The sequence below is a fragment of the Lithobates pipiens genome, unplaced genomic scaffold (assembly GCF_037356315.1).
Source record: "Lithobates pipiens isolate NorthernLeopardFrog02 unplaced genomic scaffold, aLitPip1_a1.2 Scaffold_22, whole genome shotgun sequence".
Classification (NCBI taxonomy): Eukaryota; Metazoa; Chordata; class Amphibia; order Anura; family Ranidae; genus Lithobates; species Lithobates pipiens.
In genome coordinates this window covers 26,520,574-26,534,317 of record NW_027507784.1, presented here as the reverse complement: position 1 = coordinate 26,534,317, position 13,744 = coordinate 26,520,574, and the positions used below count along the sequence as shown (strand labels likewise).

Below are 13,744 nucleotides of genomic sequence, written 5' to 3'. Positions count from 1 at the left end.
ATGATCAGATTTTTCGACAACTTAGTCCGACCGTGTGTATACAACAGTTTCGGGCAAAATCTGACGGACAAAATCCGACGGATTTGGTTGTTGAAATCTCCGACCGTGTGTACAGGGGCTAAGATTGTTCTCCTCCACATCCCTCCATACCTTTACTCTTCTTTCATTGATCAAAGTTCACTGCCATTCCCTCCATGCACAGCTCTCTGACTGTGTATACATTGTGGCCCAATGCTGGGGCGGAAGATGTTCATCCTTCCAGGCTCCTCCTCATCTTCTTTCATAAGGCACATCAGAGTCAAGAAGGAGCTTAGGGGAAGCTTCCCCCGGCTCTGTTTGACTACCAAGACAGGTGGTAAGGGATGATGTGGGCATGGGCGATTGAAGCAGGGCAGCAGCTGGTTGCCCAGCGCTAGCAACGCTACTGGCGCCCCTCCCTCCACATTACACCAGCTGCGCGCAGGGCACGTGACCTCTCTGCCCACCCCTTATCCTGGACCTGGGACATGTGGCCAGAGCTGCCTCTGGCCCATTGGGCAAATGCCCACTGTGCCCTATGGCCAGGACAGGCCTGGAAGCCTTTATACCAGGCTTTCTCAACATTTTAACCCTAGAGGAACCCCAAAAATATTTTTCAGGTCTCGAGGAAACCTTACTAAAATCAATTCATCAGGGGTCAATAGAACAATGCCCCTTATACTGGTGGTCAGTAGGAAGAATGTTCCCCTTTAAAATGGTGCTCAGAATGCCACCCTTAAAGACAGCTAAAAATATATTTGGTGTCATGCTGCTGGCTTTAGTAAGTGATGCTTAACCTTGAACCCCGTAGGCATCATCAAAAAGGTGGTTCATTAGCCACAGCTCAATGAACCCCCTAGCAACCTCTGGAGGAACCTCAGGGTTCCACGGAACCCTGGTTGAGAATGACTGATCTATACTTTTAGAGGAGAACCAGAATTTACCAGCGGCCCCTATGGAGGTAGCTACTAGTTCATTTTTAAGGGATTTACCAAATTCCCCCATTTGTTGCATATGGATTATATAACTTGGAAAAAATGGAAATGTTTTCATCCTCATCATGGCATTATTTGCACTGTGGGCTCACCATTGTCTTCTTTATTCAGAGGTTGTAGATGTTTGGGAGGTAAATCCGCATCTCTCTCCATGTTCCAAGACGGGAAGACTCGTTCTCAGGATATTCAGCAGTTGAGTTTTACTGATTGGATCACCACATTGTAGAGCGCCATCTGTGTTCAGGAGAATGAAATGGAGCTCCTTCTGAACGTTCCCATCACTGGGCTGTAAAGGAAGGTTGTCCAGTAGATGTTGGCTCACTTGATGTGCTCTGTCCGTGTTCGCTGATCTCAGCTGTAGATCCTATGTGAGTGAACATACGTCAAAAACGAATTAATTATAAAGGGCTAGACATGTGCAGAGTAAAATATTTCGTTTCGGAATTTCGTTTTCGTCTGAAAACTTAATTTATTTAGTTACTCCCGAAATTCGTTTTTATTTATTTCATTTTTCGTTCAAAAATTGCATTCGTCCGAAAATCCACATGAATCACGGTCGAATCTGTCTTTGAAGGCTTATGGTGTCTGTCGAATGTATAAAGAAGATTCGACGGAGCTAGTATATAGCATACTTTAGAACCCTATTAAAGTCTATGGGACTCCAACGTTCAAAATCTAAAGTGCTCATTTTAAAGGCTAATTTGCAAGTTACTGTCCTAAAAAGTGTTTGGGGACCTGGGTCCTGCCCCAGGGGACATGGATCAATGCAAAAAAAGTTTTAAAAACGGCCGTTTTTTCGGGAGCAGTGATTTTAATAATGATTAAAGTGAAACAATAAAAGTGTAATATTCCTTTAAATTTCGTAGGGGGGGGTTGTCTATAGTATGCCTGTGAAGGGGCGCATGTTTCCCGTGCTTAGAATTGTCCCTGCACAAAGTGTCATTTATGCAGGAAAAAAAGTCCTTTAAAATCACTCGCAGCTATAATGAATTGTCGGCTCCCGTAATACAGAGAACACTCATTGAAAGTCATTGATAAAAAAATAAATAAATAAATAAAAAAAAAAGCGTGGGGGTCCCCCAAATTCAATTACCAGGCCCTTCAGGTCTGGTATGGATATTAAGGGGAACCCTGCCTCAAATTTAAGAAAAAATTTGACGTGGGGTTCCCCCTAAATATCCATAACCAGACCCTTCAGGTCTGGTATGGATATTAAGGGGAACCCCGCGTCAAATTTAAAAAAAAATTGACGTGGGGTTCCCCCTAAAAATCCATACCAGACCCTTTATCCGAGCACGCAACCTGGCAGGCCGCAGGAAAAGAGGGGGGGACGAGAGAGCGGCCCCCCCTCCCTCCTGAACCGTACCAGGCCACATGCCCTCAACATTGGGAGGATGCTTTGGGGGTCTGTGACCCCTCAAAGCACCTTGTCCCCATGTTGATGAGGACAAGGGCCTCATCCCCACAACCCTGGCCGGTGGTTGTGGAGGTCTGCGGGCGGGGGGCTTATCAGAATCTGGAAGCCCCCTTTAACAAGGGGACCCCCAGATCCCGGCCCCCCCCCTGTTTGAAATGGTAAGGGGGTACAAAAGTACCCCTACCATTTCACAAAGAAAGTGTAAAAAATGTTTAAATAAAACAAACACACTTTTGAAAAATTCCTTTATTAAAAATAAAAAAAAGATTCCAGCGGCGGTAATCCACTCTTGCTATCCATCGACGGACGGTCATATCTCCAGCGATGTCTAATATCATCCAGCGCAGCGCAGCATCCTTCTTCTGTCTCCGTGGAGGAGACACTACAGACATTCCGGCGGCTGACGTTTGTTATATACGGAGGGCGGGGCCACCCGTCACCTGACCCCGCCCCCCTCTGACGCAAGGGGAAACCCGGGGTTCCCCGTGACGTAGGGGTGACCCCGCCCCCCTCTGATGTAACGGAAACCTGCCTGTGTTACATCAGAGGGGTGCGGGTCACCCCTACGTCACGGGGAACCCCGGGTTTTCCCTTGCGTCAGAGGGGGGCGGGGTCAGGTGACGGGTGGCCCCGCCCTCCGTATATAACAAACGTCAGCCGCCGGAATGCCTGTAGTGTCTCCTCCACGGAGACAGAAGAAGGATGCTGCGCTGCGCTGGATGATATTAGACATCGCTGGAGATATGACCGTCCGTCGATGGATAGCAAGAGTGGATTACCGCCGCTGGAATCTTTTTTTTTATTTTTTTATTTTTAATAAAGGAATTTTTCAAAAGTGTGTTTGTTTTATTTAACCATTTTTTACACTTTCTTTGTGAAATGGTAGGGGTACTTTTGTACCCCCTTACCATTTCAAACAGGGGGGGGGCCGGGATCTGGGGGTCCCCTTGTTAAAGGGGGCTTCCAGATTCTGATAAGCCCCCCGCCCGCAGACCTCCACAACCACCGGCCAGGGTTGTGGGGATGAGGCCCTTGTCTTCATCAACATGGGGACAAGGTGCTTTGAGGGGTCACAGACCCCCAAAGCATCCTCCCAATGTTGAGGGCATGTGGCCTGGTACGGTTCAGGAGGGAGGGGGGGCCGCTCTCTCGTCCCCCCCTCTTTTCCTGCGGCCTGCCAGGTTGCGTGCTCGGATAAAGGGTCTGGTATGGATTTTTAGGGGGAACCCCACGTCAATTTTTTTTTAAATTTGACGCGGGGTTCCCCTTAATATCCATACCAGACCTGAAGGGTCTGGTTATGGATATTTAGGGGGAACCCCACGTCAAATTTTTTCTTAAATTTGAGGCAGGGTTCCCCTTAATATCCATACCAGACCTGAAGGGCCTGGTAATTGAATTTGGGGGACCCCCACGCTTTTTTTTTTATTTATTTATTTATTTTTTTATCAATGACTTTCAATGAGTGTTCTCTGTATTACGGGAGCCGACAATTCATTATAGCTGCGAGTGATTTTAAAGGACTTTTTTTCCTGCATAAATGACACTTTGTGCAGGGACAATTCTAAGCACGGGAAACATGCGCCCCTTCACAGGCATACTATAGACAACCCCCCCCTACGAAATTTAAAGGAATATTACACTTTTATTGTTTCACTTTAATCATTATTAAAATCACTGCTCCCGAAAAAACGGCCGTTTTTAAAACTTTTTTTTGCATTGATACATGTCCCCTGGGGCAGGACCCGGGTCCCCAAACACTTTTTAGGACAGTATCTTGCAGAATCTTTTCTCTCTGTCAAATCTTTTTTCTCTGTCGAATATTTTCTCTATATAATCTTGGACTAATAGAGGTAAGGTTAGGCACATTCGAACACAGGTTCTATAGACACGTTGTCAGAGTCACGTCGAATCTCCTATTCTATATCGAACTGTTGTAACAATGAAAACGAAAATAAAGCATTTATTTATGTCGGATCTTTCGTTTTTCGGATTTTGTGCTTTCGTTATCGTTTGGCAAAACGAAAACGAAAATAGCTGAAATTCGGACGAAAATGCATTCGGACGAAAACGAATGCACATGTCTATAAAGGGCCAATATACACCAAAGTAATATTCAGCTGTAAGGGCTGGGTATGTGCGGCCGTGGGTTCATGACTGGGGTCCGGTGCGTGTCTCTTCACCAGTTAAGGTGCAATTCAGGTCCAAATTTTTGCCTAAATTCGCCCCTGAACCAGACCCAAAGACGCACAGGACCCTTTTCCAATGTGCTCCGCAGCCGCCCGAACCTGTGTGATCTGGCTCCATTTAAAGCCGGTCACACTCGTCGGTCATGCAAATTGGATGCGGAGAAACCCACACCCAGTTCTCATATATGTGAACCCGGCCTCAATGCAGCGGCGGATCCAGGGGGGGGGGCAACGGGGCAATTGCCCCCTCCGAGAATATGCCCAGCGGGTGCCAACGCGGCCGGTTCCGCGGGCACTATCGCGGCCGGTTCCACGGGTACCCGCGGCCAGTTCCGCGGGTACAATCGCGGCCATTTCCGTGGGTACCAGCGTGGCCGGTTCCGCGGGTACTCGCGGCCAATTCCGCGGGTACAATCGCGGCCGATTCCACGGGTACAATCGCGGCCGGTTCCGCGGGTACCAGCGCGGCCGGTTCCGCGGGTGACTGTGAAGAGTGGACTGGTGAGGGGGGGCAGCTGGGCGGCTTAGGAGGGCTGCTGGCTAATCAGGAAGCCAGCGGGCAGGGGAGCAGAGAGATGACATCATCTCTCACTGCCCTGCATCCCTCCAGTTCCGCCCTCACTGTGCAGGAAGCTGTGTGCAGCAGAGAGATTACATTATCTCTCTGCTGCCTATCTTCACTCTGGACTCAACAAAAGAACACCTTAGCAGAAAAGTGACACAGTAGCTGACAATCCGCAATGTGTGGCAGGCTACGTGGCAAGTGGCAATCCGAAATGTGTGGCAGGCTACATGGCAATCCGCAATGTGTGGCAGGTGACGTGGCAAGTGACAATCCGCAATGTGTGGCAGGTGACGTGGCAAGTGGCAATCCGCAATGTGTGGCAGGCTGCGTGTCAATCCGCAATGTGTGGCAGGTGACGTGGCAAGTGACAATCCGCAATATGTGGTAGGTGACGTGGCAAGTGGCAATCTGCAATGTGTGGCAGGCGACGTGGCAAGTGACAATCAGCAATGTGTGGCAGGTGAGGTGGCAAGTGAAAATCCGCAATGTGTGGCAGGCTACGTGGCAATCCGCAATGTGTGGCAGGTGACGTGACAAGTGACAATCCGCAATGTGTGGCAGGTGACGTGGCAAGTGGCAATCCGCAATGTGTGGCAGGCGACGTGGCAAGTGACAATCAGCAATGTGTGGCAGGTAAGGTGGCAAGTGACAATCCGCAATGTGTGGCAGGCTACGTGGCAATCCGCAATGTGTGGCAGGTGACGTGGCAAGTGACAATCCGCAATGTGTGGCAGGTGACGTGGCAAGTGGCAATCCACAATGTGTGGCAGGCTACGTGACAATCCACAATGTGTGGCAGGCGACGTGGTAAGTGGCAATCCGCAATGTGTGGCAGGCTACGTGTCAATCCGCAATGTGTGGCAGGTGACGTGGCAAGTGACAATCCGCAATGTGTGGTAGGTGACATGACAATCCGCAATGTGTGGTAGGTGACGTGGCAATCCGCAATGTGTGGCAGGTCGACGTGGCAAGTGACAATCCACAATGTGTGGCAGACTACGTGGCAAGTGGCAATCCGAAATGTGTGGCAGGCGACGTGGCAAGTGACAATCCGCAGTGTGTGGCAGACGACGTGGCAAGTGACAATCCGCAATGTGTGGCAGGTGACGTGGCAAGTGACAATCCGCAATGTGTGGCAGGCGGCAATCCGCAATGTGTGGCAGGCTACGTGTCAATCCGCAATGTGTGGCAGGTGACATGGCAAGTGACAATCCGCAATGTGTGGTAGGTGACGTGGCAAGTGGCAATCCGCAATGTGTGGTAGGTGACGTGGCAAGTGACAATCTGCAATGTGTGGCAGGCTACGTGTCAATCCGCAATGTGTGGCAGGCCACGTGTCAATCCGCAATGTGTGGCAGGTGGCAATCCGCAATGTGTGGCAGGCTACGTGTCAATCCGCAATGTGTGGCAGGTGACGTGGCAAGTGACAATCTGCAATGTGTGGTAGGTGACGTGGCAAGTGGCAATCCGCAATGTGTGGCAGGCTATGTGGCAAGTGACAATCCGCAATGTGTGAAAGGTGACGTGGCAAGTGACAATCCGCAATGTGTGGCAGGCTACGTGACAATCCGCAATGTGTGGCAGGCGACATGGCAAGTGGCAATCCGCAATGTGTGGCAGGCTACGTGACAATCCGCAATGTGTGGCAGGCGACGTGGTAAGTGTCAATCCGCAATGTGTGGCAGGCTACGTGTCAATCCGCAATGTGTGGCAGGTGACGTGGCAAGTGACAATCCGCAATGTGTGGTAGGTGACGTGGCAATCCGCAATGTGTGGCAGGTCGACGTGGCAAGTGACAATCAGCAATGTGTGGCAGGTGACGTGGCAAGTGACAATCCACAATGTGTGGCAGACTACGTGGCAAGTGGCAATCCGCAATGTGTGGCAGGTGACGTGGCAAGTGACAATCCGCAGTGTGTGGCAGACGACGTGGCAAGTGACCATCCGCAATGTGTGGCAGGTGACGTGGCAAGTGACAATCCGCAATGTGTGGCAGGCGGCAATCCCCAATGTGTGGCAGGCTACGTGTCAATCCGCAATGTGTGGCAGGCGGCAATCCGCAATGTGTTGCAGGCTACGTGTCAATCCGCAATGTGTGGCAGGTGACGTGGCAAGTGACAATCCGCAATGTGTGGTAGGTGACGTGGCAAGTGGCAATCCGCAATGTGTGGTAGGTGACGTGGCAAGTGACAATCTGCAATGTGTGGCAGGCTACGTGTCAATCCGCAATGTGTGGCAGGCTACGTGTCAATCCGCAATGTGTGGCAGGTGGCAATCCGCAATGTGTGGCAGGCTACGTGTCAATCCGCAATGTGTGGCAGGTGACGTGGCAAGTGACAATCCGCAATGTGTGGTAGGTGACGTGGCAAGTGGCAATCCGCAATGTGTGGCAGGCTATGTGGCAAGTGACAATCCGCAATGTGTGTTAGGTGACGTGGCAAGTGACAATCCGCAATGTGTGGCAGGCTACGTGACAATCCGCAATGTGTGGCAGGCGACGTGGTAAGTGGCAATCCGCAATGTGTGGCAGGCTACGTGACAATCCGCAATGTGTGGCAGGCGACGTGGTAAGTGGCAATCCGCAATGTGTGGCAGGCTACGTGTCAATCCGCAATGTGTGGCAGGTGACGTGGCAAGTGACAATCCGCAATGTGTGGTAGGTGACGTGGCAATCTGCAATGTGTGGCAGGTCGACGTGGCAAGTGACAATCAGCAATGTGTGGCAGGTGACGTGGCAAGTGACAATCCACAATGTGTGGCAGACTACGTGGCAATCAGCAATGTGTGGCAGGTGACGTGGCAAGTGACAATCCACAATGTGTGGCAGACTACGTGGCAAGTGGCAATCCGCAATGTGTGGCAGGTGACGTGGCAAGTGACAATCCGCAGTGTGTGGCAGACGACGTGGCAAGTGACCATCCGCAATGTGTGGCAGGTGACGTGGCAAGTGACAATCCGCAATGTGTGGCAGGCGGCAATCCCCAATGTGTGGCAGGCTACGTGTCAATCCGCAATGTGTGGCAGGCGGCAATCCGCAATGTGTTGCAGGCTACGTGTCAATCCGCAATGTGTGGCAGGTGACGTGGCAAGTGACAATCCGCAATGTGTGGTAGGTGACGTGGCAAGTGGCAATCCGCAATGTGTGGTAGGTGACGTGGCAAGTGACAATCTGCAATGTGTGGCAGGCTACGTGTCAATCCGCAATGTGTGGCAGGCTACGTGTCAATCCGCAATGTGTGGCAGGTGGCAATCCGCAATGTGTGGCAGGCTACGTGTCAATCCGCAATGTGTGGCAGGTGACGTGGCAAGTGACAATCCGCAATGTGTGGTAGGTGACGTGGCAAGTGGCAATCCGCAATGTGTGGCAGGCTATGTGGCAAGTGACAATCCGCAATGTGTGTTAGGTGACGTGGCAAGTGACAATCCGCAATGTGTGGCAGGCTACGTGACAATCCGCAATGTGTGGCAGGCGACGTGGTAAGTGGCAATCCGCAATGTGTGGCAGGCTACGTGACAATCCGCAATGTGTGGCAGGCGACGTGGTAAGTGGCAATCCGCAATGTGTGGCAGGCTACGTGTCAATCCGCAATGTGTGGCAGGTGACGTGGCAAGTGACAATCCGCAATGTGTGGTAGGTGACGTGGCAATCTGCAATGTGTGGCAGGTCGACGTGGCAAGTGACAATCAGCAATGTGTGGCAGGTGACGTGGCAAGTGACAATCCACAATGTGTGGCAGACTACATGGCAATCCGCAATGTGTGGCAGGCGACGTGGCAAGTGACAATCTGCAGTGTGTGGCAGACGACGTGGCAAGTGACAATCCGCAATGTGCGGCAGGTGACGTGGCAAGTGACAATCCGCAATGTGTGGCAGGCGGCAATCCGCAATGTGTGGCAGGCTACGTGTCAATCCGCAATGTGCGGCAGGCGGCAATCCGCAATGTGTTGCAGGCTACGTGTCAATCCGCAATGTGTGGCAGGTGACGTGGCAAGTGACAATCCGCAATGTGTGGTAGGTGACGTGGCAAGTGGCAATCCGCAATGTGTGGTAGGTGACGTGGCAAGTGAGAATCCGCAATGTGTGGCAGGCTACGTGTCAATCCGCAATGTGTGGCAGGCTACGTGTCAATCCGCAATGTGTGGCAGGTGGCAATCCGCAATGTGTGGCAGGCTACGTGTCAATCCGCAATGTGTGGCAGGTGACGTGGCAAGTGACAATCCGCAATGTGTGATAGGTGACGTGGCAAATGGCAATCCGCAATGTGTGGCAGGCTATGTGGCAAGTGACAATCCGCAATGTGTGGCAGGTGACGTGGCAAGTGACAATCCGCAATGTGTGGCAGGCTACGTGGCAAGTAGCAATCCGCAATGTGTGGCAGGTGATGTGGCAAGTAACAATCCACATTTGGTGACAAGTGACGTGGCAAGTGACAATCCGCATTTGGTGGCAGGCGACATGGCGAAAGACACCCTCAGGGCTCCCATTGATTCTGCATTATGGTGAGTTGAACCATTTAATTTTATATTACAATGTATTAATAGAAATAATGTGCTTCAATCATCCTGACACCATAACAACCATGGTGCCGTAATGATTGAAGTGCCAATACCAGCCATTTCTCATATAAATTGCCCCCAAAAAAACATATTTTATAGAAGTGCCCCTCCCGAGACTGGACTCTGGATCCGCCCCGCCTCAATGGTGGGATTAGATAGTTCCTGTTTACTGGGTGACTGAAGAATTTCATGTTCTATATTTAGTTAATGAAACCTTCAAGGACGAAGGTCCAAACAAATCCTAAAGCCTAACCCTGGGAAAGGTATCCCTTGCAATGCGGGTGTTTAGTCTGGAGTTTTCTGTACTTCAAAGAAGAACTGCAGTCTGCTCACATAAGTTGTAATAAAAAAACATATTTGCCATTCTGAAGCTTCCCTCCAGCCACTTTGCATATTATTCTATATATACTGTGATTCTATACTTGCCAAATATGCTGCAGAAATCTCCCACCACTGAGTCTGGCTGCATCCATTTTAACTGTGGGCAGCTGAAGCTGCTGCCCGTTCACTTCCTGGATTTACACAGATGCACACCTCCAGCTCTGCAGCTCTAATTGGCCCTCTTATGACTCACCCCCCTCCCTTCCTGGCAAACTGCAGAGTGAGAGAGAGAGAGAGAGAGAGAGCTGTGCATGATGTCATAAGCGGAGGATAATGACCAGACAAGAAACAGGAAGTGGGCTGTATAAGTCATTTACTGGCAAATAAAAAACGTTTTACTATCCAAACTTCAGGGACAGAAGATTTAAGAGATGGAAAGATGAAAAAAATGACCAAAGGTCCACTTTAAGGCTGGCAATACATTATACAATTTTCTTGTATGCTTTTACTTTAGATTTACCAAAACCATATAATATAAAGTCAAATATATGCACTACATAGTTGAAGGCAAATCTAAAGGAAATTGAATAAGAAAATTGTATAATGCATGGCCAGCTTAAAGGGATTGTAAAGTCTCGTTTTATTTCTATAAAAATAACATACATGTTATATTTACCTGCTCTGTTGCAGTAGATTTGCACAGAGCAGCCCCGATCCCCCCCTTCTTGGGTCCCTCGCTTGTGCTTCAGGCCCCTCCCTCCTAGCAGCATGTCCCTCTGAGGAAGACCCAAGTGTGGGTTGAAACACGTCAGGGCTACCTGTACTTCACATCTTTGATCTGTATTAATTGATGTGGATATGTAAATGCTCATGTGTATCTGCTTCTTTCTTTTTTTAATTACTGTTGCCACTGGAGCTCATGTTTTTACTGTTATGCTAAGGGGGGTTTTGTCTGCCCTATTTGAATAAACATAATCTGTTTTACATCATTACTCAACTGTATAACCTTTTGTTTTTCTTTTTGCTGCCTAAAAACCCAATTTTTGGGGATTCTCTTCCATTCACCCCCTCCTGTTGAGTGCCCCCCCCCCAGTAAGCAGCTTGCTATGGGGGCACCCGAGTCAAGTCACAGCTCCTTGTGTCCATTCAGACACAGAGCCGTGACCCAGCCCCACCCCTCTCTCTCCTGATTGGCTAACTGACTTTGATTGACAGCAGTGGGAGACAATGGCGCCGCTGCTATGTCTTAGCCAATCAGGAGGGAGAGTTTCAGATGGCCGAGACACTCGTGGACATTGCTGGATAGAGATGGGGCTCAGGTAAGTATTGAGGGGGGGACTGCTGCTCGTAGAAGGCTTTTTATTTTAATGCATAGAATGCATTAAGATAAAAAAAAACCTTCTGACTTTACAACTCTCTTAACTTATCTGATCCTCCACTCCCCCAGCAGATGGCGCTCCTCCATGCTCCGATGGTGGACTGTCCCTCTGTATCATCACAAGCAATGCAGGAATATAAACCCTATGTTGGGTTGGTCTGAACCGCTTGAGCTCTGGAAGAGTTTACCCCTTCATGACCAGGGCATTTTTTGCTATTCTCCACTTCGCTACTTTAACCGGCAATTGTGCTGTCATGCAACACTGTACGCAAATTACATTTTTATCATTTTTTTTTAAAACAAATAAGGCTTTCTTTTTGTTGGTATTTGATCACCACAGTTTTTTTTTTATTATCTAAAAAAAAAAAAAAATAATGTTGAAACCCCCCCCCCCCCAACTTTTTCTACTTTCTTTTATACTTGATCTGATTGTAGCCGTATTAGTGCAATTGTACTGCTTGTACCTTGAAGAAGGGGGCATACCCCAAAAGCTCGTCCTGAAAAATTTTATGTTAGTGCAAATAAAAAAAGTATCACGGACAGTACTCAGTTTTCTGTACTTTCTTTTACAAAACATATCCAATTTAAAAAATGTTAAAATCTTTTTTTATATATATATATTTTATTCTCCTTCATGTCTTTGATAAAAAAAAATCCCAATAAGTGTATGTTGATTGGTTTAAGTGAAAGTTATAGTGTCTACAAACTGGTATATACGGTATATTGGCATTTCTGTAGCTATGACACTATACTGACATCACTAGTGACACTAATACAGTGATCAGTGATAATACTAGGGGTGCAAGGGATCATCACTGATCCGTGATCTGAACGGGTTACCCCACTCAGATCGGCACACGCCATGATCCGCAGTCTCGGCCTTAGGAAAGGCCGCAGCTTCGGCCTAGCTCCGAAGCGGCAGCCATCTTTCTACACCCGATGTGATTGCTCCATCAAATGACAGAGCGATCACTTGTAAACAAACCGGCGTCGTCATGACGCCGGTTCCTCTCTCCCCTCCGTATACAGATCTGTACAGTGGAGGGGAGAGATCGGATGGCAACACCGCTGTGGGCTGCTTCTGTAGTGCCCACAGCGCTGCTCTGTGCCAATTGTAGTCACAGCCATCCCTCCATACCCTGCCAATACTCTGCAGTACCCTGCCTATACTCTGCCAATACCCTGCCAATACTCTGCCAATACTTTGCAGTACCCTGCCAATACTCTGCCAATACCAGGCATGTACTGGCCATAGGGTCTACCGGGAGTTTCCCGGTGGGCCGATGACTCAGTGGGCCACTCTGATGTAAGGGGGCTGGTGATGGGACACTCTGATGTAAGGGGGGCTGGTTATGGGACACTCTGATGTAAGGGGGCTGGTGATGGGACACTCTGATGTAAGGGGGCTGCTGATGGAACACTCTGATGTAAGGGGGCTGCTGATGGGACACTCAAAATGTAAGTGGGCTGGTCTGGATGAAGTCCAGAGCTAAATTTCTGTCCCAGTCCAGTCCTGGCCAATACCCTGCCTATACTCTGCAATACCCTGCCAATACTCTGCAGTACCCAGCCAAACCCCGCCAATACTCTGCCATATCCCGCCAATACTCTGCCATAACCCAGCCATACTCTGCCATACCCAGCCTTACTCTGCCATACTCAGCCATACTCTGCCATACCCTGCCATACCCTGCCATACCCAGCCATACTCTGCCATACCCAACCATACCCAGCCATACTCTGCCATACTCTGCCATACCCTGCCATACCCTGCCATACCCTGCCATACTCTGCCATACTCTGCCATACCCAGCCATACTCTGCCATACCCTGCCATACCCAGCCATACTCTGCCATACTCTGCCATACCCTGCCATACCCTGCCATACTCTGCCAAACCCAGCCATACTCTGCCATACTCTGCGATACCCAGTGGGGACTATATGGCGGTGGAATTTTCACAGTTTTTTGCAAATTCAATTATTATTTGCTGATCTGAAAAATGATCTGTTCCGTGACTCTGATCCGAGGAACGATCCGATCCGTGAGTTTTTTGATGTGTTGCACCCCTAGATAATACTGTACACTGACACTGTACTAATGGCACTGGCTGGGAAGGGTTAAAATCAAGGGGCCATCAAAGGGTTAACTGTGTGCCTAACAATGTGTAATGTGTGTGATATATGCTGCTTTTACTAAGAGATTTGTCTATTTTTATTTCTTGTTTTGGATAGATTGAAGAGGGATTAGAATTCCTCTTAGGTGTTTATAGCTGTCCAGAGGCAGCTCTCTAATTAGGCGGTC

General features: G+C 49.2%; 1 protein-coding gene across 1 annotated transcript in view; it reads right to left on the bottom strand.

The window, feature by feature from the left end:
- The window catches only part of LOC143923466 (up-regulator of cell proliferation-like), a 65,589-nt gene that overhangs the window by 40,695 nt on the left and 11,150 nt on the right, over nucleotides 1–13,744 (bottom strand). The window contains exon 2 of the mRNA XM_077447152.1: nucleotides 1,106–1,377. Within this exon, the coding sequence (XP_077303278.1) occupies nucleotides 1,106–1,166 (61 nt within the window). The 5' untranslated portion in view covers nucleotides 1,167–1,377. The remainder of the gene's footprint in view (nucleotides 1–1,105; nucleotides 1,378–13,744) is intronic.